The 27,872-nt window shown below is 46.3% G+C and overlaps 1 protein-coding gene across 1 annotated transcript in view; it reads left to right on the top strand.

Annotated features, from left to right (window-relative positions):
• Positions 1–27,872, top strand: part of LOC143975859 (protein shortage in chiasmata 1 ortholog-like) — a 156,748-nt gene that overhangs the window by 18,907 nt on the left and 109,969 nt on the right. Inside the window, exon 5 of the mRNA XM_077478416.1 lies at positions 27,482–27,630. Coding sequence (XP_077334542.1) covers positions 27,482–27,630 — 149 coding nt within the window. The remainder of the gene's footprint in view (positions 1–27,481; positions 27,631–27,872) is intronic.

Genomic DNA, 27,872 nt, shown 5'->3' on the forward strand with positions numbered 1-27,872 from the left:
AGGGAAGGAAGCATGCTCCAAAAAGGTAGACAATCGTTCATCAGTCTACTGTATAGTGGAGGTATACAAAATAGAGTGGAAGGACATGCAGTCATCCAGAACCTCATGAGAAGAGGTGGAAATTAATGGTTTGAATATGTGGAATGGAAATAGAGGTATACTCCAGTCTGGCCAAATATGCCAAGAGGCAACCAGCCTTGTTACTGTTCTAGGACATTTTTGTCAGTGTATAGCATCTTTTTTTGGTAAGGGCTAAAAGCCAAAGCTTGTATTCTCTGTGTTTGTGAAGCCAATCAGCATGATTAGCTGGGGAAGGGTCATTGACATGACAACTTTCAGCTTTTTTACATAGCTTACCTGTGACTGCCTTAAAATTTCCACGGATGGTGGCCGTTAAGGGAGAGGTGGTGTAAACATTTAGACACCATAAATTGGCTATGTCTTTAGTACATTCTCCCTGTACTACCTGATCTACCAGCCAGTGTTTAGCTGCCATGTGCCTGAGGCTTCGGGGGCTACGGGGGGAAGGAGGTGGAGATCTAGTGTAAGAGGCATGTGAACAGAGATGCCCCTGGGTAGGGACTAGGATGTGGTAATAAACTGGAGGGTCTTAGGTGTGGCAAAAGCTAGTTCTATGCTGGATACGGTTTGTAGGAGATCTTGTTAAAATGGGACAAATCTCAGCACGAGACAGCCTTCCCACTGCACGTCGGGCTCATCCGGCAGGTATGTAACACTATGTCTCCACACATGGTCAATGAGAATTCAAGGGCATCTGATCAGAATACAGTCAGACAACACCACGGCTGTGGCGTACGTAAATCACCAAGGAGGAACAAGAAGCTCAGCTGCTGCACGGGAGATCGCTCACATACTTCGGTGGGCAGAGCAACACGTACCCGCCCTGTCGGCCATTTACATCCCGGGAGTGGAGAACTGGCAGGCGGACTATCAGATGCTGGACCCAGTAGAATGGGCATTGCATCCGGAGATGTTCAGGCTGCTGTGCCTGAAGTGGGACCCACCAGATGTGGATCTACTGGCCTCCCATCTCAATCGGAAGGTGCCAAGATTCGTGTCCAGGACAAGAGATCCATGGGCAGACACATCAGACGTGCTGGTGGCTCCGTGGGATCAGTACCAGCTGATCTACACCTTTCCTCCACTGAAACTGTTGCCATGTCTGTTTCACAGAGTGGAAGCCGAGGGGATCCCGGTAATAATGGTTGCCCCAGATTGGCCTCAGCGTCCTTGGTACGCAGGCCTGGTGCGTCTGGTGGCAGACGCTCCCTGCCGACTGCCATTGCGAGAGGACCTCCTATCTCAAGGTCCAATTCTGAGGGGGCGTGGCCAAGATCGGCATGTGAGCGAACGTATCTCACAGAGCTCCCTGTAGATATCCTGTCAACGATCCTTCTCCCGACCGACCCGGGGCTTATACCGGGCACCGGAACACACTGACGCCTCCGGGAACCCAGCAGGTACCTTCCGGACCCTCCGCCCGCTACAGACTCGCCATGCTGGCCCGTAAGCAGCAGAAGGGAGAAGAGAGCCTCTCACAAGATAACCAAAATGGCACCGCGTTGCCCCAGCGTGCACGAGGGGACAGGAAAGATCAGGGTAAGAAGCTTCCTAAAACACCCAAAGGCCAGGGGAAGGATATGGTGTATTATGCACAAAAACTGAATGGCGTGGAGGGACCCTGGGCGGATGAAGTGCTGGATGCTACTCCTGCTATCTTTAACACACAGCAGACGGGAGAATCCTCTAGTCAGGCACAGCAATCGGTGGCAGAGCAACCTACCCCAGAGACAGATGTGGTGGAGGAAGGGGATGACGCTGAGCAACCCACTCTTGCTGACATACTAAGAGCTGTGCAAAATGTACCACCTCAGTGCAGACACTGCAGGAGCACTTTGGTGGCTTAAAGGAGGAGGTGGGACTGATCAGACATGACATGCAGAAAATCAGGGAGCGCACGACGGCGGTGGAGGGTCGGATCAGTGAGGTGGAGGATAGGATGGTGCTCATGGTCAGAGAACTGCAGATCACTGCCAGAACTGCAAACGCCAATGAACTTAAACATGAGGACATCGAGAATCACCTGAGAAGGAGCAACATCCGCATTGTAGGATTGCCAGAAAAGACGGAAGGCAGAGACCCTACTGAATTTGTGGAAAACTGGCTGTTGGAGGTGTTCGGCCGTGAGGCATTTACTCGTTTTTACTCAATTGAGAGGGCACACCGGGTCCCTCTCAGGCCCTTACCACCGGGCCATCCACCGCGCACCATGCTGGCTAAACTACTCAATTATAAGGACAAGGAAATCATACTGCGCTTGGCCAGGGAGAAGCGAAATATTCAGTATAATGGTGCGGGAGTCTCCTTCTACCCCGATTTCGCGGCGGAAGTTCAGAGGCGCAGAGCGAAATTTGGGGATGTGAAAAGAAGGCTGCAATGTCTGAGAGCCAACTACGCTATGCTATACCCTGCCAAACTCCGCGTGATAGTGGGGGGCTGGGCACAATTCTTTGAATCCTCTGCAGAAGCTTCTGCGTGGATGGAGGCGCATGAACATCTCCTTCGCCAAGAAGGAAGACATGAGGAGGAAGCAGACTGATCCTACGAAGCATTTGACTGTGACCCCTAAAGGAACCCTGTGGATTACAAATTTCCTACTTAAGGGCTCTCAGGACTATTGGCTGCTTTCAGGCCATAAGCATGTTCGGTCGGGAGACATATTTACCGTATTGGCAGAATATGATCACACACCAATTTTTCAATGCGATTAGCCCTACGGGTGGAGCACAACCTATGTGGTGAGACATTGGTCACTGTATGCCTGTTGCATCAGAGGCCGGTATGGGTTTTTGTTTACACCCAAAGGTTCAGTTACTGAAGATTCTTTTTTTCTCCTATACTGAAATTTTCGCTCCTGCAGGGAGCAAGGAGCAACCAAAACAGCATTATGGACAGATTACAAAGATGAGTGCAACGGGTCAAGCCTGGCAGAGGGAATACCACACAGTATTTGCGGGGGGAGGGCTCGGGTCCAGAGGTTATTTACAGTCAAGGGTACTCTCTGCTCTTTCAGACATTCCGGGACTGCACTTCATGGTATCCCCGAAAAGGGGACAGGAGGGGGTCCTGGGTGTGTAAGAACTGGGTATATCGAGCAATTTATAATATGTTTCTAAGGGATAGTGATCTATTCTGTAATACTTTTTCTGTTGATATGACATGATGGCGTGTACTCCCATAATCTCATGGAACGTGAGGGGCCTCAGGGATCCCCTCAAGCGCACTATGGTTTCCACAGCCATTAGAAAACATATTCCGGGTATTTGTGTGCTGCAGGAGACCCACCTAACGCCAGACACAGTGTCGGGTTTGGGGTTTGCGTGGGCAGGGTGAACGTACCATTCCACTCACACCTCATATTCTAGGGGGGTGAGTGTGTTGGTGCATCGTACCCTCAACTTTCAGATGATCGATTTTGTGGTTGATCAGGAGGGGAGATATGTATTTCTGTTGTGTAGAGTTTCACAGTTACAATTTATTCTGGCAGCAGTGTATATACCCCCTCCATTCAGTCCCTTGGTTTTACGTGCCCTGTTAACATTCCAATTGGAAAACCCAGGGACTCCCTTGGTGGTGGTGGGTGATTTTAATGGTATCATAGACCCTAGTTTGGATAAACACCCTCCCCCTCCAGGGGGCCGCAATAAGAACATGACGGACATGGCGAGGTTTATGGGGGAGGTGGGATGGACAGACTCGTGGAGACATAGGAACCCAACCGAAAGACAATTTTCATGCTTCTCTAAGACACATTTTTCTTTATCTAGAATTTACCTGTGCCTGTGCTCGGCCTCAACGTCTCAGTATGTAGAAAAGGTACAATACCTAACTAGAAGTATCTGATGACCCTTTGTTGGTTCATATAATGGTTAAACCAGCCTCCACTTTGCAGAGAGACACAAGGAAACTTAATGCCTTCTGGTTGAACCTTCTCCCTCCCACCAACACAATCGAAACAGACATTGTGGCTTACTGGCAGAGGCATGCAGAGTATCCTGATTCGAATGCTGCCTGGGACGCTTTTAAAGCTTTCCTGCGGGGGCTTTTCATAACTGAGGTCAATGCCATTAAGCACAATACGTCTGCCCTGAGGGAACAAGCTGACCGGTTAGTAAGACATCTGGAGGCGGAGTACATTGCTAACTCAGATGGGACCACCCGGGAAGCATGGATAGCGGCACAAGATGCCATTAATAGAATGGACGCCTCCAAAGCGAATCAAAAAAGGTTTTTTAACAAATTGGCTTTTTATGAGGAGGGTGAACAAGCTTTTGGCCACGATAGTGCACTCTCAATGGTCTTCCCCATCTATTGGGGCTTTCCACAAGTCAGGTAGGTTGGTTAATACCCCTGATCATGTGGTGCAGGAGTTGGTGGACTTCTACTCTGAGCTCTATGAATCCAAGTTGACATGTACTATAGAGGAGGTTCTGGATTTTCTACAGGGGATAGAGCTACCGTGCTTAACGGAGTCCCAGGTGGAATTTCTTGAAGCGCCCGTTACGGTAGAGGAGATGTTGATAGCTACTAACTCGTTCCCCAATTCCAAAGCCCCGGGGGATTACGGCATTCCGATCGAGGTGTATAAACAGTTTGGAGATGTCATACTGCCTCAATTACTCCGCACACTAAATTTAGCGAGGGAGTTGCATTGCCTCCCGGATTCTATGAGAAGAGCCAGCATTATATTGCTTCTCAAACCGGGGAAAGACCCGCTAGACCCCGGTTCGTACAGGCCGATATCGCTCTTACAGAACAATATCAAAATACTTGCCAAAGTGCTGGCCCGGAGACTTAATACTGTGATATCCTCTATCATCCATCCGGATCAATCGGGTTTTATACCCAAAAGGTCTACGGCAATTAACCTCCACCGGTTATTTCTTTTTTTTTTTTCAATTGTATTTTTATTGAAAATTTCAGAGAGAATATACAAAGGGAAGTATAACAACAAAACAATTGTCAGTGTCAACAATGTTACAGACCATAGGCCAAAAAGTAAGAAAAGAATAGTAAGCATAAAATAAACACAAGAGAAAAAGTAATATAATGGTCAGGCAATATCAAGTCACAGGCACAATTAAAGCAGTAATGCATCCATTAGCGGGGGGGGGCGGGGGAGGTGTAGGAAAGAGTCCAATGGGTGGGTAGGCCAGGTAGCCATGTGTCTGCAAGGAAAGCATAGCCAACCACTGGATCTGAGGTATGCTCATTTCCGGGAGGAGCCTATACCAGATTGAGGCATCCTCTGGGAAAGACATATACTGGCAGGGGGGTGGGGAAAAGCATCAGGTAATCCTTAAGGGGGGGCTATAGGGAATCCCGGGTTGAGCGGGGAATGGTCCCATAAGTCCCAGACTCGGGAAAACCTATGCAGAGTATCATGAATAACAGCGGTAAGGTACTCCATCCTACGGATCTGTTCCAGAGTTTGCAATATCTGCGGGAGCGTTGGCGGGGACTGCGACAGCCATCTAACTGGAATGGCCCGTCTTGCTGCCAGTAGAATATAGCCTAAAAGTTTCTGGACATTAGCAGGCAGGTCAGGAAAGGGTAAGCCTAACAAAAAGTGGATCGGGGTTAAAGGAAGGACAGTGTTGGAAAGGTTTTGCAAATATACATGGACCGAGGACCAAAAAGGTTGGATGACCGAACATTCCCAGAAGATGTGAAAAAGAGATCCAATAGCCTTCCGGCATCTCCAGCAGAGTGGGGAAGCCCGTGGATCGTATTTATGTAGGAGCTGCGGGGTCCTGTACCAGAACATTAGGATTTTGTAGATTGTCTCTTTCTGTTCTACGCATCGAGACGATTTAGAGGCAGTCTCCCAAATTTTCAGCCATTGGGGGGTGGTAATGGTCTGGCCAAGAAGCCGAGACCATTTGTGCATATAGAGATGACCTGGGCCAGAAAGAGAGGGAGAGGCCTGTAAGTACTTGTAAATCTCAGAGATAAGTTTGGATTGGTATGGACCTTGGAAGCAGAGAAGTTCAAAGGGGGTAGGGTTAGTCAAAGTAAGGGTGGGGCTTTTGGAGCTAAAGTAATGTCTGATTTGAAGATAGGAGTAAAACAAACCCTTGGGGACCTGAAATTTATGTTGAATATCAGCGAAGGACAGAAGCGAATGTGTAAGTGGATGCACCAGATTACGAAGTTGGAAAACGCCCGCACGTGTCCAAGGGAGCATGCGCGAGTAAGACAGGCTGTCCGGGATGTCAGGGTTGAACAACACGTTTAATAATGGCGAGCACGGAGAGGTCAGGGAGAAACGCTGGGCGCATTTCTTCCATATAGAAAGAGTAAAGAGCATGGGGCGCAGAGAAAGGTTCCTAAGTTGATGTACGGAGGTTTCCAACTCTGCCCAGATCATCGAGCAGGGGTGGACCGGAGTAGTAATGCTCATTTCAATGTCAGACCACACACTGGATGACATTCTATGTGACCATACTATGACCGGTTTCAAGTGTGTAGCATAATAATATTTAAGGAGGTCCGGGGCCCCCAGTCCACCCCTAGCTCTGGGAGTGAGCACTACAGAACTAGCTATCCTGTGGGCCTTATAGCGCCATATAAAATTAAGGAAGGACCTCTGAGTCGCTTTGAGTTGGGACATGGGAACGGGGATCGGTAATGTTTCAAACAGGTATAAAAGTCGTGGCATGATAGACATCTTCAGGACATTGATGCGACCCAAGAGGGAAATGGGATATGAGTCCCATTGTCGCAAGAGTCAGTCGATGTCCCGAAAGAGTGGTGGGAAATTAACATGGTATAGGCCAGAGTAGGAAGAGGTAAGGTTAACCCCTAGATACTTAAGGGAGTCTGTACACCAACGATAAGCGTAATTGCGCTGCAAAGGGGCAAGCTCTATGGGGGGAATGAGAACAGGTAGAGCTTCTGTCTTGTTAGTGTTGATTTTATATCCAGAGATCGAGCTAAATTGATGCAGGAGAGCATGTAGAGAGGGAAGGGAAGTGTGGGGTCTGGTTAAAGTCAGTAGGATATCGTCAGCATATAGAGACAATTTATACTCTGTTTGGCGTAGTCGTACTCCTCGAATGTCAGGGTGGTTACGGATAGCCGCAGCCAAGGGTTCCAAACAGAGAATAAATAGCAAAGGGGATAATGGACAGCCCTGCCTAGTGCCATTACTGAGGGAGAAGGATGGCGATAAGTAGCAGGATAGTTGAACTTGCGAAGAGGGTTTGGAATACAGTGCCCTCAGGGCGGCGACAAAGGGACCTGCAATGCCAAAGTGAGAAAGCGTGGCAAACATAAATGGCCAGCTGAGTCTATCGAACGCCTTTTGAGCGTCAAGGCTCAGTGTAAGGGCTGGGCGGTTCGTTTTGTTTAGTAAGTCAATCAAATCTACAGTTCGTCTAGTATTGTCTCCTGCATGCCTAGCCAGTACAAAACCAACTTGGTCCTTGTGGATGAGTTGCGGTAGTAAACGGGACAGCCTATTAGCCAATATCTTAGTGAAAATTTTGTAATCGGAATTTAGCAGCGTGATGGGCCTGTAGTTGTCTGGGAGGGAGGGGTCTTTATCTGGTTTCGGAATCACAGATACATGAGCATGGAGAAACTGGGGATCAGGAGTGGTGCCCTTCAATAAGGAAGAGAATAGGGAAAGGAGGTGTGGACTCAGCAACGGAAGGAAAATTTTGTAGTAGGAGTAAGGTAGGCCATCAGGGCCAGGAGCTTTTTGAGTGGGAAGATTCTCCACTACTGCAGCCAATTCCTCAGGGGAGATGGCGGAGTTTAAAGACGAGAGAGGGTCAGGGGAAAGCTGGGGGAGGGACAGTGATTCCACGAAGGAGTTGAATTTCTCCTGAGTGAAAGTGTATTGATTGTCAGTGAGTAAACAGTTATACAGCTTGGTAAAAGTTACCAAATGTTTTAGACATTGTGCGAGGGCAATAAGTGGGGGAACCGTCGGGTTGTTTAAGGGAGTCAGGATAGGCTTGGAAAGGTCGAGGTTTAAGTTTGTTTACTAGTATCCGGTGGGGTTTGTTAGAGTACTCGTAAAACTTCTGTTTGGACCATAGGGGGGATTTGTCTATCTTCTGCATATCAAGTGATCTAAGGAGGTTACGTAGGTAGACAACAGTCCTGAGCCCTGACACCGTGGGAGAAGAGAACAAACGGTCTTCGGCCTTACGAAGTCTGAGGAGAGCCGAGGCTCTTTGGTGTGCGGCATCTTTCTTAAGTCGGGAGCTGATTGCAATACAATGCCCCTGAATACAGGTTTATGTGCCTCCCACAGTGTCGAGGGCTCAGAGACGGAGCCGACGTTAAGCTCAAAATATTCAGTAAGGCATGTGGTCAGTTGGGCGTTAGTCTCAGGGTTACGTAGAAGAGTCTCATTGAGCCGCCAGTGACAGGAGCGGGGGAAGGCCGAGGATAGGGAGAGTTCTAAATGGACAGAGGAATGATCCGACCATGGGACAGGATTAATTTCCGAGGATACTGCAGCTGTCAATAGGGGTGTGGAGATGAAAAAATGGTCTAATCTAGAGAAGAGTTTGTGGGGGTGGGAGTAAAAAGTATAGTGTTTCTGAGTAGGATGTTTAATTCTCCATATGTCTAATAAACGTCGGGCTCTGATAAGTCTGCGGAACGACTTGGAGAGGGAGTCTACATTGGAGGGGGTCTTAGGGGAGAACAAAACATGTTTGTCTTTACCAGGGGACATGACCATATTGAAATCTCCACCAATCACTGTGAAGGGGTGCGCATATTTATCTAACACGTCAAAAACAGCACTAAGGAAGCGAACCTGACCAGAATTGGGAGCATATACATTTAGGATCGTGACAGGTTGAGACTGAAACATGCAATCCAGAATAATAAATCTGCCCTGGGGGTCCAGATAAGTAGATTGGATTCGTAACGGGCAGGAGCGGCTAATCAGAATTGCCACGCCCGCCTTGCCAGACGGATCCGAAGCCAGAAAGGAGGTCGGAAATGTTTTGCGGGCAAATTTGAGGGAACCCCCAGGACGGAAGTGCGTCTCCTGGACCAGTATCACATCCGCCTTAGAAGCTTTAAACTCTTTCAGAGCCAACCACCTCTTCCGAACAGAGTTTAAACCTTTCACATTACAGGTAAAAAATGTCAACGACATATCAAAGGAGACTGGTGAGAGAGCATAAAAAAAGGCAGAAAACAGTCAGTGGAGGTTGAGTCCCAAGCAGTAGGGAGGTAGAGGCGAGAGGAGAGGAAGAAACAAAGGGAGAGAAAAAGAGAGAGCCTGACATTTGGGTAAATAGTGGTGCGACAATAACATTGACAATGACATACATCTATAAAAATGTGGTTGTCGGTCACCAAGGAAAACAAAGGAGACCGGGGCCTGACTAAAAAGAACTTCCCTAGAAAAACTCGTGTGAAGGTGAGCGGTGTCACAAGGATATGTGAATCACCAAAAAAAGACTGTAGGCAGAAACCAAAAGCGTCAAAAAGAACAAAAAAAAAACAGCCTATGGGGAGACTGCATGGGCCGCAGCCAGAAAAAAGAACAAAAACAAAAAAAAAAAAAAAATAAAAATAAAAATGACATCCGAAGAGAAACCTGGAGGAGAATACCGTATATACTCGAGTATAAGCCGAGATTTTCAGCCTCTTTTTTGAGGCTGAAAGTGCCCCCTCGGCTTATACTCGAGTCACCGCTGTCTGACTGCTCGATCAGCGTATCGAGCAGACAGACGGCGGACATTAAAATTCAAAAGCCGCGCCTCCTTCTCCGCCTCCGCCTGTGATAGGCGGAACACTGAATTTCCCAGCAGTCAGTGTTCCGCCTATCACGGACATCCGTTCATTCTCATACTACGGACGAGTATGAGAGGATGTCCGTGATAGGCGGAACACAGGCTGCTGGGAAATTGAGTGTTCCGCCTATCACAGGCGGAGGACGGAGGCGCGGCTTTTGAATTGTAGAATGGCCGCCGAGAAGAGCGGCGATCCTGGAGCGGCGATCCATCGGCACGACACGGGACGGAGGAGGCACGGGACGGAGGAGGCACGGGACAGAGGAGGCACGGGACAGAGGAGGCACGGGACAGAGGAGGCACGGGACAGAGGAGGCTCGGGACGACGGCGGCTCGGGACGGAGGCTTGGGACACAGGTAGGCTGGACACACACACAAGGCTGCACGGACACACACACACACACACACACACACACACACACACACACACACACACACACACACACACAGGGATGGATGGATGGATGGATGGATACACACACACACACACACACACACAGGGATGGATGGATGGATGAATACACACACACACACACACACACACACACACAGGGATGGATGGATGGATGGATACACACACAGGGATGGATGGACGGACACACACACAGGGATGGATGGATGGATGGATGGATGGATGGATGGACACACACACAGGGATGGATGGACGGACACACACACAGGGATGGACGGACACACAGGGATGGACAGCCATGTCTCACCCTCGGCTTATACACGAGTCAATAAGTTTTCCAGTTTTTTGGGGGTAAATTGGGGGCCTCGGCTTATATTCGGGTCGGCCTATACTCGAGTATATACGGTAACCTCCAGGAAGCCCAGGTCCGAGCCCGGGACCAAAACAGGGGTCGCAAGGACCACCTAATGTGGGGGGGGGGAAGGAGCCCATAGGCCACCCCCCGCCTACCATAACTGGAAAAACGAATTCAGCCAATTTTCAAAAAGTGAACATAGCAACAGAATGAATGATAATATAACAGTCAAAAGGCAATATATTAAAGTTGCAAACATTGGAAAAAAGAGCAATGAACAATAAACAGTGCACCCCGTGGGTGTCGGGGGATAAGTGTGGGGGATCCACCATGGAGTAAGAACAGAAAACTGCATCATGGAAAATCCAGCAAGGCCCCATCTAGGGGGGTAAATAGGCTCAGTCTCGTCCCGATGCAGCGTCCCTCAGGTCGGGGGTCTGGAGGAAGGTCTCCGTTGAGGGGTGAGGTTGGATCTGGAAGGCTTTGGTCGAACTGGGGTCCAGATCCGGGCAGGAAGTGCAGACGGCCGAGGTGTAGAGGGAAGCGGAGCAGGTTCTTCATCTGGAAGAGGAGGGAGGCCAAGACTACGCAGGAAGGCGTCGCTTTCATGTAGATCACGAAGAGAGAATTGAGTGCCTTCTCGGGTCACCGAGAGGCGGAAAGGAAAGCCCCATCTGTATGGGACCTTGTGGGATTGGAGATGAAGCGTCAAGGGACGAAGGTTCCGTCGTCTTGTCAAGGTAATGGGCGAGAGATCATTAAATATTTGAATCTTGGCACCTTTAAAGTCCAGCTTGGATTGATTGCGAGTAGCGAGTGTAAGTGCTTCTTTACTGTCAAAGTAGTGGAACCGAACCACCACGTCCCTTGGGTTTGCACCTGCAGGGGGTTTAGGCGCCAGTGATCTATGGGCCCTGTCTAAACGCCAATCAATATCTGGAACTTGGGGGGCCACCACGTTAAACAAGCTTAGAAGATAGGAGCGGAGATCCCTGTCCTCCACTACTTCGGGGATGCCTCTGATCCGCAGGTTTTGCCTACGTTCACGATTCTCAAGGTCTTCTTGTTGCGTTTGAAGTTGAGAAACGGAGTGTTTAACAGCGGCGTTATCTTCCTCTAACACTTGAACATATTGGACCAGTTCATCAAATTTAGTCTCTAGGGTGTCTGTTCAGCCGCCTAGTTGGTCGATCTCACCCCTCAGCTCCTTGGCAAGTTTCCCAATTTCCTGAGTTATGGAGTGAGTGATAGCTTTGAGCAGGGATTGGAGCTTAGCGTCCAGGACATCTGCCGTCAGCAAAGTGGGGGATCCCTGGTCTAGGGTGGGTGAAGGAGCGTCCGGGTAGTTGAAATCTGGTTCACGGCGAATTTGAGGGTCTGATGCGGGGTCTCCCTCTGGTTGGGAGGAGGGGATGGCTTTTTGTAGATAACGGTCCATGGTGGATGAAGTATGGGGGAGAAGTACAGAAGCGTAGGACTTTCTTTGGTCTCCTATCTTCCCCATGGGGTGCACGGTTGGGCTGAGTGGGTGAGGATGTGACTCCCAGAGGTAGCAAAGCTGCAAAACGCTGTGAAGGAGCCTCAGGAAGGCGGGGGTGGTGACATGGCCCCAAAATCACATGGCAGTCATGGTAGAGGGGTCCTCACATGGTCTGGCGGTCAATAGGCCCGGACACGTGGGCACAGGAGTTGAAGAGGGGAGCAGGAGAGATACAGGGAAATCCGGGGGGGGGGGGTGGGGGCAAAACAATCAGCCCAGGTGGACATGGGGAGAAACAGGGGCACAGAGGGGGATGAAGGGGGGGTAATTGCAGAAAGGTACCTGTGGAGGTAGCAGGAACACTGCGCTGTGTATCGATGAGTCCAGATGGAGGTCACTCACAGTGGAGGAGGAGAGCAGTCCGGTGTCTACCAGGGACCTCCGGCAGATGAAGGGTGAGGATGGTTGCCGACCTCCACAGCAGCAGTTGCCAGCATCTCCGCTGGGTGGGTGAGTTGCGTAGGCCCGAGGCCTAAAGATGGCGGCCGGCCTCGCGTGGAAGGGGCTCTGCAGCAGGCCTCAGCGCGGATGGATCCTCCGGAGGCGTCTCAGGCCACCTCCGCTAGTGGGCTCTACCTCCGATGGCTGTGAGGGGAGGTCAACAGCGCCGTAGAAGGCCTCGAATGGTGCGGATGCCCGGGGATGTAGTAGGCCCCAAGATGGCCGCGGCGGTCCGGCGGGCAGGAGTAGGCCGCGAGCCTGGATGGGGCTCGAGCGGCCGGCAAAAACACAAAAAAAACCCCCCGGGATGGTGCGGGTTCCGGCATCCAGCGGGGAGAGTCTAGGGCTCTCTCCCCGCTCGGATCGTCTCGATGTCGGTGGATGAAGCGGCGGCTGTGTCGGAGCTCTGGCACAGCACGTCCGCTCCCGTCGGCTTCCGGTCATGCCAATCCGGTTATTTCTTAATATGCAGTCCCGCGCAGACAATGTGGGAGACAGGGCGCTGCTTACGCTAGATGCTCATAAGGCTTTTGATAGCATCGAATGGCGGTACCTATGGGTGACTCTTGAAAAATTTGGGTTTGGACCTGGCTTTTTATCAAGGGTACAACTGTTATATAACTCCCCCTCTGCAGTAATAAGGGAAGCTGGCAGGGTGTCCGCCCCTTTTCCTTTATATAGAGGGACTAGACAGGGTTGCCCCCTGTCCCCTCTACTTTTTGCCATTGCCATTGAGCCCATGGCAGCTCTGGTGAGATGCAACTCCTTAATAACGAGATTTTAAATATGGGCAGCTGCACGAAAAATTTATGTTATATGCTGACGATGCGATACTACTATTGGGGGATACGTCGGGGTCCCTGGATGAGGCCATGAAGGTGGTTCAGAACTTTGGGTCATTCTCAGGTCTAGTGATTAATTGGACCAAATCAAATATCATGTTATTAGACTCTACCTCTCCGCAAGACCCCACACTGCACGGCATCCCGGTAGCTAAAAAATTTAAGTACCTTGGGATATGGGTCACCCCACAGCCATGCGAATACATACCACTGAATCTCTCCCCGTTATTGAGTAGGATCAGAGATAAAACGAAAGTGTGGGCTAAATTAAAAATGTCGCTGATAGGCAGTAGTAAACCTTATCAAAATGATTTTTATGCCACAATTATTGTATATCTTACATAACACTCCAATGGTAATTCCACTTAAAATGTTTAGAATCATTAACTCCTTATTTAGAGCATTCATTTGGCTTAACAAACCTCCCAGAATAAGATTGGAACAGCTTCAGAAACCCAAGGAGGCGGGAGGGCTGGCCCTTCCCAACCTGTGGCTTTACTATTTAGCTGCACAGCTTCAACATATTGCCCATGCCACAGCAAACGGACGGGTGACTGGGGGAGGGGATGGAGAGCCCGCCACTGCTCTCCTGAAACACACCACGGGCTCAGGAGGGGTAGTGGCAGGCCTAGAAACATTATTGTTCGCCAAGTCTAACAGGCAGTTCCCAACGTATGCCCTGATTCAGAAAATTTGAAATAAAACACGTCAATTACAAAATGTGGAGGGCTTCACGGAGTACAGTCCAATATGGAATAATCGGTATTATGGGGAGCTGCTTGGTCTGACCTGTGCTGAACGTTGGAGACGGTACGGGGTGACTCTCCTGACTCACATTTTCACTGGGGGTAAATTGCTCTCTTTTGCAGAGTTGAGAGAAAGATATGGTGTCCCCCAGGGTATGTATTTTTATTATTTGCAACTGCGACATGCAGTTAAGGCGCAGGCAGGCAATAATCCCTGGATACAATCTCCCACCCCAATCTTTCGCTATGTGATAGAAGTCACCAGTTACAAGGGTTTTATATCCAGTTCATATATGTTACTTAATGCATTTGTACCTGGTTTCCCCGCAAGGGTAATTGCCTCATGGGAGAGAGATGTAGGAACATTTGAGGAGGACCAATGGGCTGAGGCCCTACAGGCAATACAGGGTTGCTCGCTGAATATGGCACAGAGATTGTCACAACTGTACATTGTAATGAGGGTGCACCGCACGCCGGCCAGACTGTATAAGATGGGGGATTGGGGGGGGGATCAATGCACCAGGTGCGCCAGGTACCGGGGAGACCTCATTCATTTACTATGGCGCTGCCCCAAATTGCATATATATTGGACGGGAGTCATTGATACTCTCAATGGGGCCTTCAGGGTGAAGGTGCCACTAGATCCAAAGGTGTGTCTCCTAGGTATACTGGACGACCTCCCATTGGAGGTGTTCCCAAAGGAGGCCATAGGTAGAGCCCTCTTTCAGGCACGTAAACTTATCCTTTAACACTGGAGACAGAGCGCCCCCCCGAGGTTGAAGGAATGGATATCTCAGATGGGAAACATGTTAAGCATGGAAAAGTACATTTATCAACACAGAGGTCGGGCGGGACAATTTGAACGGCTATGGGGTCCTTGGCTTGATGCCCCCGGGTTGTCCCCCCTGGAGCTGGTTATGGATAGACTGTTTATTTAGGAAGTGTAAGGAGAAATATACCGGGGAATATAGAGTTATAGAGAAATAACAACTGACGTGGTAAGGGCAGGCCCGGTTGCAAAGGGGCTGAGGCCCGAATGGACCATACTTTTTCTTTACATTGGTATGCTGTTTATATAGAAGATTATTTATACCATAGTGGTACATGACATTGACAAGTGAGAAGTACTTTTCTTTGTATGCTGCTTGAACATGTATGTTATGCTGATTCTGTGATTGTCATTTGTATTTTTGTATCAATAAAATCCGTTTTGAGTTAAAAAAAGGTCCAATTCTCGATCCTGCTTTAACATTGCTGGCTTTAACGGCATGGCTATTGAGAGCCAGGTCTTGAGGAACCGGGGTCTGTCGGACTCGGTGATTCCAAATATGTTGAGGGCACGGAAATCTTCTCCTCGGAAGATATACCATCGTACCTGGAAGGCCTACATCTGCATGTGTGAGGAGAAAGGATGGCATCCGCGCTCCTTTGCCATATACAGGATCCTGCTGTTTCTCCAGCAAGGAGTTGACCAGAGATTGGCATTAAGCCCCATCAAAGGACAAATTTCAGCCTTAGCTGTCTTTTTTCAACGACCCCTGGAATCGCACTCCTTAGTGAGTACCTTTGTCCAGGGGGTATGACATGTAGTCCCCCTGGGATTTGAACCTGGTGTTAGCGCTTCAAAGACCGCAGTTGACTCTTTCCCAGAAAGTGGTCTTCCTAGTGGCCATCACATCGGCCAGGAGGGTTTCGGAACTGTCGCCCTATCTGGTTATCCACAGGGATAAGGTGGTGTTGCATCCACAACCGTCATTTCTACCGAAATTGGTCTCGACTTTTCATATGAATGAGTACATTGTATTACCTTCTCTGTGTCCTAAGCCAAAGCACCCTAAGGAGATGGCCCTTCACACTCTAGATGTGGTTAGGGCTCTGAAGGTGTACTTGTCTGCCATGGCTCCCTTTCGGAAGTCAGACTCACTGTTTGTTTCGGTGGCTGGTCCAAACAAATGCATGGCGGTCTCGTCGGCCACCATTTCCAGGTGGATCAGACAGATTGTAGTATAAGCCTACGCCTTGAAGGGGCAGGTGCCCCCCTTTCCGGTCACGGCCCACTCCACAAGGGCAATAGGAATGTCTTGGGCTTTCCGACACCAAGCGTCTGTCGCTCAGGTGTGTAAAACAGCGACCTGGTCATCTGTCCATACATTTACCAAGTTCTACAAGGTAGACGTCAGTGCATCGGCTGATGCCTGTTTTGGGCGCAAAGATTTGCAGGCGGCCGTGTAGTTGCAATTGACTATGCGACCATGCTGTTTTACGTTAATGCACTGTTGGCATTACTTCCGCATTCGCTGCTGTCTTAGGGATCACTCCTTTTGAGGGTACCCTGTTGTGCTTGATGTTTTTTTTTACGCATTGCTGTTTTTTTTGTGTGAGTATAGTTTCACTAGTTCCCACTTGCCATGGTGGATGACGTTTTTATGCTGTTCTTTGCCACCCCTCGTTTGGCACTGCTTGGGGATGTCCCATTTTGTTACAGAGACGAGCTGTGTCGGTCGGTGAATATAAGAGAAAATAGGATTTTTTGTACTCACCGTAAATTCCTTTTCTCTGTAATTCACCGACAGACACAGCACCCGCCCCTCCTTTTTCTCTTTACGTTATACTGCTTGTTGACGTACTGAGGCTGCTAGTGCAGAGTGTGGGGGATTGTAGCCTGAGGGACCTCCCCCCCTGGGCGGAACTAAGAGTTATGAAGTGTTGTATTACAACTTTGCCTAGTATCTCTTAGTGATAGGGCTAACAACCCATTTTGTTACAGAGAGGAGCTGTGTCGGTCGGTGAATTACAGAGAAAAGGATTTTACGGTGAGTACAAAAAATCCTATTTTTCCACAAATGTGAGTAGGCGAGTGGGAAAATTTGAGGTAAGACTATAGATTTGTATACAATCAAGGAAAGTCCATGGTAGGAGCCGGTACTGCGTTGAACTCCCCAATATAAATCAGAGGGCCGCTCGGTAGATCCAGGATAGGGGGAGAGCCTATGTAGTAAATCAGGGGAGAAGGGGGTAGGATATAAATATTAACTACAGCCAAAGTATTATGGGCTATTTGCAAAGCTACATAACTCCCTATTAGGAAAAACTCTTTCACCCCCTGTTCGATCGCTTGGTTCTCAGGGTAGAGGCGGCGGGGGACAGATACAGCATCAACCCATGCTGCATCCACCTAGTTAAGTATAAGTTTAGAAAAAAAGTCCAAACCCATACTTCTCTTTTAACTGAACAAGCTGAAGTTAAAGTTGATTGGCTACTATGCACAGCTGTGCCAGATTTTGCACTCTCCAGCTTTAGTAAATCAACCAAGGATCACATTGCCAAATTTACTTGGTTAATACCGGAATTTCAAACTATATCCAATTTCAAACATGTCTTTCGAATGCCACCTTTATGTGACCACATAGGATTCTTTTTGATGCTACAATCTACTATTGCACAATATATTTGGAAGGGACATTGCACTAGAATATCTCGAGACACCTTACACTGCCCCAAAAAATTGGGAGGACTGTCCATAACAAATTTTTTATTTATATTACCAAATGATCGTATTGACACGTATGGTAGATTGGAAATATGCTAGAAAGAGTAAAGTTTGGGTTGAACTTGAAATGGCATTGGGAGACACCGACCTATCAGTAGTTCCATGTATACCACGATCACTGAGAAGGTTAGCACCCACAATATCTCCATGGACTAGATCTACCTTGGCACTATGGGACTCTTTACACAATCGATACGGCTGGGATTATATTACCCCAATAATGCCCATGCTGAGACATGAATATTTTATGCCGGGGGTTTTAGATAAAGATTTTGAATCATGGTTTCAATACCACTATTACATCAAGTGATAAAAGACTAAACCATTAAGGTTCATGCGCAGAGTAGTTCAACCAACATTTATGGATCAGTGACAATAGGTACAGCTGTCTCACTTTATTCAGAGTCTCCCTCAACCTATTCGTTCTCTCAAAGAACTGAACCCTATTGAAGCAATTTTGCATTATAAGGACTCATCACAGCATTGTATCTCACTTTTGTATAAAGCACTACTGACGTTGCAAAATCCAGACTATCCAGATTATATTGGCCGTTGGGAAGCAGACTTACAAATTCGATTTATAGATAAACAAAAAGATAAGATTATACAAGTTTCTTGTATGTTCGCCACTTCTTGCAGAATGGTGGAGGTACATTTTAAACTCCTCGATGGCATTATACACCATTAAATTTGCACGCAATGTTCTCGTCAAGTTCACCTCTGTATTGGAGGGACTACAGAGACTGAGTTACACACAGGCATATATGGTGGTTCTGCCCTAAGATACTCCCGTTTTGGGAGGAAGTGGCAAAGTTGATCTCTTTAATACAGGGGGGAGTAATTAGACCTGAACAACAGACATTTCTACTTCACTGTACAAATGAAACAATAAGTCAATATATAGGATGACAATGATTCCACACCTATTAAATGCCGGTAAATCTCTAATTTCATTTTACTGGTGAAAGCGATCTGTACCTACTATCCCGCAGTGGCTGCAAAGGGTCGATGAGCTCCATGAACTGGAAGAACTAACAGGTAGGAACAAATGGCTAACCAGAAAATATCTTAGATTCAATAGATTTTTATTAAATTTTAAGAGCACAGAGAAAGAAAAAAAAAAAAAAACAAGAACAGAATAACAATAACCACAGTTACAGTATGCAATGGTAGAGTATTACATAAACGGGAGAAGTTGTAGGGTTGAGAGCATACATCCTATTCACCTTGCGGACATTGTAGTCATATCAACAGAGCAGACAAAGAGTATGATGGAGGGATATCTCCCCTCCAGACACCCCAAACGGGATAACCAGAAAATATCTTAAAGGACGTAGGCAAAATGGTTCAAATTTAAGTCTACTATTAGGGATGTACCAAAATTTCGGCTGCCGAAACATATAGGCCGAAAATTGTGTATTTGGGATATTGTCCAAAGAAAAAAATTGCAGATAATGGTGCCGAAAATTGTGCATGCGCAGTAGTGGTGGGCTGACGTCACTTGCTGTGTGAACGGTGTGCACGATCCATGTGGTTAAGATGCTGGATTTGTGAGCACGTTCCGTGCAGTTGAGACGCTGGAGTTGGGAGCACTTTCCCCGCAGACGTTCCTCGTGGTTAAGGTGCAGTTGGGACTCGGGAGATGGAGGCATACAGGGCTCCATTGGAGAGTGGGCACTGTCCCTCCTGGATGGCTACTATTGTTACTATTCACTGGTGAGCATTGCCGCTTCCCTCTTATGCCTTGTACACACAGTCGGAAATTCCAACCGAAAAGGTCCGATCGGATTATATTGTCGGAAAATCCGATCGTGTGTGGGCTCTATCGGACTTTTTCCATCAGAAATTCAGGCTGAAAAAATTTGAGAGCAGGATCTCACATTTTTTCGACAAAAAAATCTGATCTGACTTTTTCTGATTGTTTGTAGAGAATTCCTATCGGACAAAGTGCCACGCATGCTCAGATCAAATTATGATACCAAAGCTATTGGCTACTAGCCTCAATGTAGTCCCGTCCTAACAACATCACGTTCTGAACGTTCGTATTTTCCAACAACTTTGTCCGACCGTGTGTATGTAACACCAGTTTAGGAATCAGGATTTTGTGGTTGGAATGTCCGACCGTGTGTACAGGACATAAAACCAACTGACAATCCAACTATTACAATAAACTAGTACTATAAATACAAAACTTTGATTGCATGCTATTTAGAAAGAGATTTTCAGTTGTATGTAGTATTTAGTTAGTTACACTGACAAGCGCATGAATTTTTTAAACATGACAGTATGCAATATACTACTGAATATCTCAAACAAATAGCATGCAATCAATCAATATATTCCTTGGTACAAGATGTACTGCAGTGCAGACATAACTATCTTGCATGGCAAGAGAGCTGCACTGTTAGAAAAAAGATTGGTTAGGTTTAGTTTTTTTAAATTTTATAACTGCCTGTGGTTTCGTTTTCTGATTGATTTTAGTCCTTTTTTTCCCTCCTCAGATTTCACTCCCACTACTATAAATTCTCATTCTATGCTATTCCCCAAATTTGCAATCTGCAGTCTTTGCTCTTTTCAAGAGGGGGTACAGTGCTAAGGCATTTTTCAACAACAGGTTTGATATACCACCTGAAAACACTTCATCCAGTTCAGCATAAAGAATGCAAGAAAACAGTACCGCTTCCAAAAAGTGCCTCAGGCTCAACACCATCTGTAGCCACAGTCTTCAAAAAGGTTAAAACATTTACAAGTGACAGTCCCAAAGCCCGTGGCATTACAGATAAAATTATGAAATGTATTGCTTTAGACGACCAGCCATTCTCTGTTGTGGAGGACTGGATTGGATTCCGTAGGCTCATGCAACATATTGAGCCGTGTTACACACAACCAAGCAGATGCTACTTTGCAAATATTTGTCTACCTGAATTATTTTGCAGGGGTAAGCCCCATATACACTATCAGATTTTCTGCTGATTTTTTCCTTCAAATTTACCAAAACCATATAATATGAGGTCAAACCTTAGGCGTTTCAATGTGTATGCAATCAGTCAGGCCCTTGCACGACATGGTTTTAGTAAATCTGAAGGCAAAAATCAGCAGAAAATCTCATAGTGTGTATGGGGCTTTAGAAAACACGTTCTTCAGCTCATGACTACTGACATCGTAGCAATCAGTTTTACTACCAACATTTGGAGTTCAGACATCAGTCCAACGAGAATCCTTAGCCTGACAGCGCAGTAGATAGATGCCAAATGTCAATTGCAAAACATCCTACTTAACACATGTACATTTGGTGGATCACATACTGCAGCAGCAATATCTGACGCTTTAAAAATCATTCTTGACACTTGGCACATTGAGAAGTCTGAAGTGCATTTTATTGCCCAAGATAATGCGCAGAACATGGCAAAGGCAATGGAGGACAGTGAACTTAAAAGCATATCGTGTATGGCACACATGGTACAATTGGCTATGAATGAGGGATTGCTGTCAGCGCACAATATCTGATATTGTGTTAAAAGGAAGAAAAATTGTGGGTCACTTTAAGCATTCTCCGCTTGCTTATTCCAGATTACAAGCTTTGCAGTTCCAGTTTGGAATGCCACTGAAATGACTGCAGCAAGATTTAGCTACTTGTTGGAATAGCGCCTACTATATGCTGCAAAGTCTTTTTGTACAAAAGCGTGTTTTAGCTGCGTACATTGCAGATTACGAGCTGCTGGCAACACTAAGGCCCCTTTCACACTGGGGTGGTGGGGGCGTCGGTGGTAAAGCGCCACTTTTACCCCCCTCTAGCGGCCGCAAAAGGGTTAAAACCACACGCAAAGTGCTGCCAGCGGTATAGCCACGCTGCCCATTGATTTCAATGGGCAGGAGCGGTGGAGGAGCGTTATACTCACTGCTCCAAAGATGCTACTAGCAGGACTTTTTTTAGCATCCTGCCAGCGCACTGCTCCAGTGTGAAAGTCCTCAGGGCTTTCACATTGGAGACACAGGAGAGGCTCTTTCAGGGCACTTTACAGGCGCTATTTTTAGCGTTTACGCGCCTGTGTGAAAGGGGTCTAAGCGCACATCAGTGGATGTTAGTTAAAAATAGTTTGTCTCTTCTATCTCCATTTGAACAGTTAACAAAAGAAATAAGCTCAGCTAATGATTCCATTGCTGAAGTTATTCCTCTGCTAGGAAAAGAGGTAGAAACAGACCATGGCATAAAATGACTAAAACCACTCTACTTCAGGCCATTAACTGATTTCAAGACACCGAGTTCAACCCTCTGTACTGCATTGCAACAGTTCTAGATTCTCGATTTAAAGAGTATTATTTTAATGTGGAGAAAAAGCAGTATGCACGTGAAATGATACAGGCACAAATGGAGGTGATGGAAGCATCTGGTCAAGGAGTTTTGAGTTGTAGCACAGAGGAAAGTATATCAGAGAAACGGTCATATACAAGTGAAGAGGAACACACTCCCTCGATGTTTGAAGAAAATTTACATGAATGCACTCCAGTTCATAGCAGTGCCACAACAACTGCAGCTATCCAACAGCCAGAAGCGACAATCCCCTTGAGTACTGGCACATCAACAAACAATGTTTTCCTTTGCTTGCACAGATTGCACACAGATATTTATCTGCCCCAAGCACCAGTACAGAGAGTGCGAGACTATTCAGTCTAGCATCTCATATTCTTGATGAGAAGAGGAACCGTCTCTCCTGTGAGAAAGATGAACAACATTTGTTTTTAAAGCGAAATCTGCCACGTTTTATTGAAATAGATCAGAAATCAGTAGCACAGTCCAATTAATTTGCTATGTTCCCATTGTGCCACTTTTGCACTAATCACCTACCAATTACAGTGGACAGTAAAGTTGAGACTTCAAAACTTCAAATAAGTTTAGTAGTTTTATAGTTTACTTCTTACATAACAGAATAGAAAGGGTAGGGCAGGCCCTTTGCTATTTTGTTGGTTGTTCATTGTAGTTCTTCTACAGTTTTTTTTTTTTTTTGCACTTTTTCAATTTAAAAGAGAACTCCAGCTTTTGAACTACATAGTTTGTTGTTGGGCCAAACTATGTCTCTCCCTAAGCTGTCAGCCCGCTGCATGTGTGAAACTGTTGGCTACATACATAAAGTATACCGCACTGTGTTCCGTGTATGGGTGGAGACTTCCAGGAACATAGACTAGTCTAGAGTCTGGTCTACAGCAGTGGCGCTCAGTCAATCACAGCAAGCAATGTATTCTTCTAATGAAATTGCTTGCTGTGATTGGCTGAGCGCTGTTGCTGTAGACTGTAGACTGTGCTACCAGACTGTGGACTGTGCTACCAGACTGTAGCCTAGTCTGTGTTCTGGGAAGTCTCTCCCCATACCCAGAACACAGTGTGATATACTGTTTGACTATGTATGTAACTGCAGCTACATACATACAGTTTTATCGCACATGCAGTGCGCTGACACCTTAGGGAGAGAACTTAGGGAAATTAGTTCTCATTTAAGTTGAAAATAAAATAATAAATAATAAAATAAAGCTTTGAACGAGCCGAAGAACTTCATAGATCATTGGCTAATATACTCAGCTGCGCTAAATTTTTCAGTCTTTCCAATTTTAGTAAATCAACTCCACAATCTCTGGTGCTTGGGAGTGGGCCTACATTTTTCCCTGCTGGCTTCACTGGACATGCCTCACCTTGATGCCCTCTTATGACTAGGGAAGTCAGTATATACACTGTCCTGAAATAAAACAAGACAGAGGGCAGACCGGCCTAGTGCATTATCTTAAGAAAGGCCTCTCTTTGTTAATATGGTAAGTAATATACAACAAACCAACAAGTGTACTCTATAAACCTTGTCATCAAAGTAAGCTTCCAGTCCACAATACATCATATCATATAACCTATAGGACAACTGGAAAACCCAACAGGCTAATGTGTTTTGAGGACTTGCCTCTCCTCAGAGATCTGGCTCTAAGGAAGAGGCAAGTCCTTGAAACACGTTAGCCTGTTGTTGGGTTTTGCATTTGTCCCACTCTCATTATGTGATGTGAATGATGATGTATCATGGACTGAAAGCTGATGTTTTACTTTGACAAAAAGCTTTGATACAACTGACCTGACGGCTTAGTAGTATTATGTGTATAATAGCCTGTGTGCCCTCTGTCTTGTTTTATGGTTATTCTATTTTTGAACAATAAACGGTGCAAAAACAGTATATCTACTCAAACATAATGGCTTTTAGTCTTTGGCATTTTATATTATGCCTTTTTTGTCTTTATTTTATTATTATTATTGTGCAGCATGTACTGTTACTGTAAGTTTATTTATTTTTGTATTTATTTTATTTTATGTGTGCAATTTATGTGGGTTACTGTTTATTAAATTGCTTATTTTACATTACTGGATTGTATTTTTTATTCATTAAATTCATGATAATTAAAAAGTTGAATAACGAATATAACACAATTTTATATATCAAAAGTTTATTATTTTAAAAACCTGTCATGTTCGGGTTTCGGTGTTTGGCCTAGTGTAGCCTTCATTTTTGGTTTCGGCACCAAAATTTCCATTCTGTGCACCCCTATCTACTGTGTTATACTATGAAATAATTTCAGACTCCAGTAAATAGTGTGTCAGAGTGCGACATATCAGTTAACCACTTGCCGACTGGCTCACGCAGAATGGCACGGCTGTGCAAAACGATGTACCCGTGCGAAGCTCATGCCCCCACGAAGGGGGCGCCCCTGCCGTGCCTCATAGCGATCAGATTCGTTGCATAACCGAACAGTCTTCAGGTCCAGGTCAATGATTTCTGGCCTGGACCTGCTGATCGGTTCTGACTGATGAAATGCCTCCTATGCCTGTGAAATGTAAACGCAGGCAGAGGAAGCGATGTCACCTCCCCTCGTGGAATCCTGTTCGGTTCCAGAGAGAGGAGAGAGGACATCTAAAAGTGAGTTGCACCAACACTACACTGACACAGTACATGTAGGCACAGATTTCACCCCCCCAGTTAACCCTTTCACTCACTGTGTCACCAACTGCATTGTTGTCACTTGTGACACTAATCAGCATTAGGGCAGCTAGTAGTAGGCCCAGGTAGCTTTAGGGTACCCTCCATTAACCCCCTAATAAACCCCTTGATCACCCCCAAGTTAACCCTTTCACCCCCTGTCACCAGTGTCACTAGTAGATCTATTTTATGATCGCCATATTAGTGTCACGGGGGACGCTAGTTAGCCAGTTAGTTGGTAAGTTTCACTGTCTGGTCTTTATAGCATTGGGGTACTCCCATATATTACCAAATAATGGGTTTAACCCCCTGATTGCCCCCGTTAACCCTTTTACCCCCTGTAACCAGTGATCGCCGCATTAGTTTCACGAGTGACGCTGGTTAGTTTGTTTTTATAGTGTCAGGGTACCTGCCGTACATTACCTAATAAAAGTTTAACCCCCTGATCCCCCAGCAGGTTACATCAGTTAGGTTTTAGCGTCAGTTAGGTTCAGCATCAGTCCCAGGTAGCGTCACATTAGTGCCAATAGTGCTAACACTAACGCACACACCATACACCTCCCTTACTAGTATAGTGTCTCAATGGATCAATATCTTTGATCTGATCAGATCTATACTTGCCTCCCCAGTAGTTTGGGGTTCCCAAAAACGCAGCGCTGGCGGGATCAGCCCAGATACCTGCTAGAACTTGCATTTAGCCCCTCCGCCCAGCCCAGCCCACCCAAGTGCAGTATCAATCGATCACTGTCACTTACAAAAAACAACACACATAACTGCATCGTTCGCAGAGTCAGGCCTGATCCCTGTGAATACTAACAGTTTTTAGAGGCCAAAATGTTCAGACAGAGGTACACTAGTGAAGAGTCCTAAGGGGAAGCCGCCTCACTAGCAGATTCAGGCTCAGTATATGAACCAGTAGAAAGCAGCGGCACCCTGACAGATAGATCTAAGGAGCTCTGAGGACAGAGTATTGCTAAGGTCAGACATACCCAACCCCATTCTTCTGTTGTTGAGGTGCAAGAAGCGCAGGGCTTTTGTATGGAGCAGAGAGCCAGTACTAGTGCCGCTCATCCTTCTGGTGAACTGGCATATAAGTGCAGTTCAAGCAGGTGCAGTGGCTAGCACAAGTAGTGTCCCGCAGCCACCAAGAAGACAGGCCCATCGAGCCCATAGTGCCCTCCCCTCAAAATATTCCAATCCTAATTGGGAGCCCACCACTTCTGCAGCACCCATTCACTGGCCAACCCAGAATTCATGGAAACTTGATTTTGATTTATGATTTGATTTTAAGTCACTTGATTTTTATTCTCTGTTTTTCATGGAAGATCTCTATTGATCTTTTGTGGACCAAAGCAATTTCTATGCTAGTTAATTAATCGCCGCTAATCCCCAGTTGACCCTTGCCAGAGATTGGAAACCTATTACGGTTTCCGAATTTAAGACCTTTCTGGGCCTATTCCTCCTCATGGGCATAACTAAAAAAAGTGAGTTGTCATATTGGTCCACGCATAGATTGCATTAAGATAAAAAAAACATCTGCCTTAACAACCACTTTAACCTTCTCTTAGACCTAATAATCTCCTTAATCATGTAGACCAGTGGTCATCAACCCTGTCCTCAGGGTCCACTGACAGGCCAGGTTTGCAAGATAACTGAAATACATCACAGGTGATATAATTTGCTGCTCTGTGATTGCAGTATTCTAGTCTGCATCTCCCCAAGGTAATACATAAAACCTGGTCTGTTGGTGGGCCCAGAGGACAGGGTTGATGACCACTGATGTAGACTCTTCATCCATATGTTTTTCTCAAAGTTTTATTGTGATAAATTTCCATTGATTTCAAATGAAAATGCATCTGGACTAATATGACATGGGTGGTTCTAGCCTAAATCACACTCTCCCTAACCCTTGTATCTGCAGACACTGTGGAGCAATGAATTCTCACAATTCACAGCAGAAGCACTGAGGTTGCTCAAGTTATTTACTCAGCAGCTCAGCCTCAGCCTCCTTTCCCAGATGTGATTTACAGTCACACAATACCTGCAGTACTCCAACATCCTGATTTGTAACGTAAAAACCGAACAGGAGCAGATAAGTGCAGTCCTATTTCAGTATTTATTGGCACTATAAAGGCTGTAATGCCGCATACACACAAGAGGAATGTCCAACAAAAAAAGTTGGACGGGAGATTTTCATCATATATCCCGATCGTGTGTATGACCCATCTGACTTTTTATGTAAAAAATTCTGATGGACCTAGAAATAGAACATGTTCTAAATATTCCTATCAGGAAAATCGCTCGTCTATATGCTGTTCCGACTTACCAAAAATGACGCATGCTCTGAAGCAAGTACGAGACGGAAGCTATTGGCTACTGGCTATTGAACTTCCCTTTTCTAGTCCCGTCGTACGTGTTGTACGTCACCACTTTCTTGACAGTGGGACTTTGGTGTGATCACGTGTACGCAAGACAGTTTCTGCGGAATTCCGTCGGAACAAGAGTTTATTCCAACTGGAAAACTGATCGTGTGTACAGGGCATAAGAACGATTGGAAAGTTGCAGTAATAGAACTCTGCAACATTGGGCATCTTTTAAAACTTGACTACAGCCTTCCAGAAGGTTCCTGTCTTTCTCTTGTTGATCTCTGTTATAGTCACAACTGAAGTGACCATTAATAAAAAGCTTAAAAAAAACAGGGTACAAAGAAAGGGTTGCAAATAAATGTCCACTTTTACAGGAAAGAAGAGGCGGTGGCTATAGTTCCCAGTTCAAACCCTTGTTCTCAGATAGACCTAGAGGATGTGTGCGATGTCAGTGAGAGTTGTGCCACTGAAGCATCATGTGCTGATGAATGCTGGAAAATCATCCCATTCACCTTTACCGAATGTAAGTTTGTCCACTGCATCTCAGCTAGCATATTTATATTTTCTGTTTTGTGTTTTGTCAAAAAATTAAGTCTTCTAGACAAAAATCCTAAAAAGAAAATGTTAACCTAATATAAATGTAGGTTTCTTGGTGAGGTTCTTGTACTGTGCACCTCGCAGCAGTAGAATGATATCATTATCATCCATGCCTGCAGCTTTACTTTTGTATTTTGCGTGTATTTTTCAAGGCTGTGCCAGAAAAAG

The sequence above is a fragment of the Lithobates pipiens genome, unplaced genomic scaffold, assembly GCF_037356315.1.
Source record: "Lithobates pipiens isolate NorthernLeopardFrog02 unplaced genomic scaffold, aLitPip1_a1.2 Scaffold_13, whole genome shotgun sequence".
Lineage (NCBI taxonomy): Eukaryota > Metazoa > Chordata > Amphibia > Anura > Ranidae > Lithobates > Lithobates pipiens.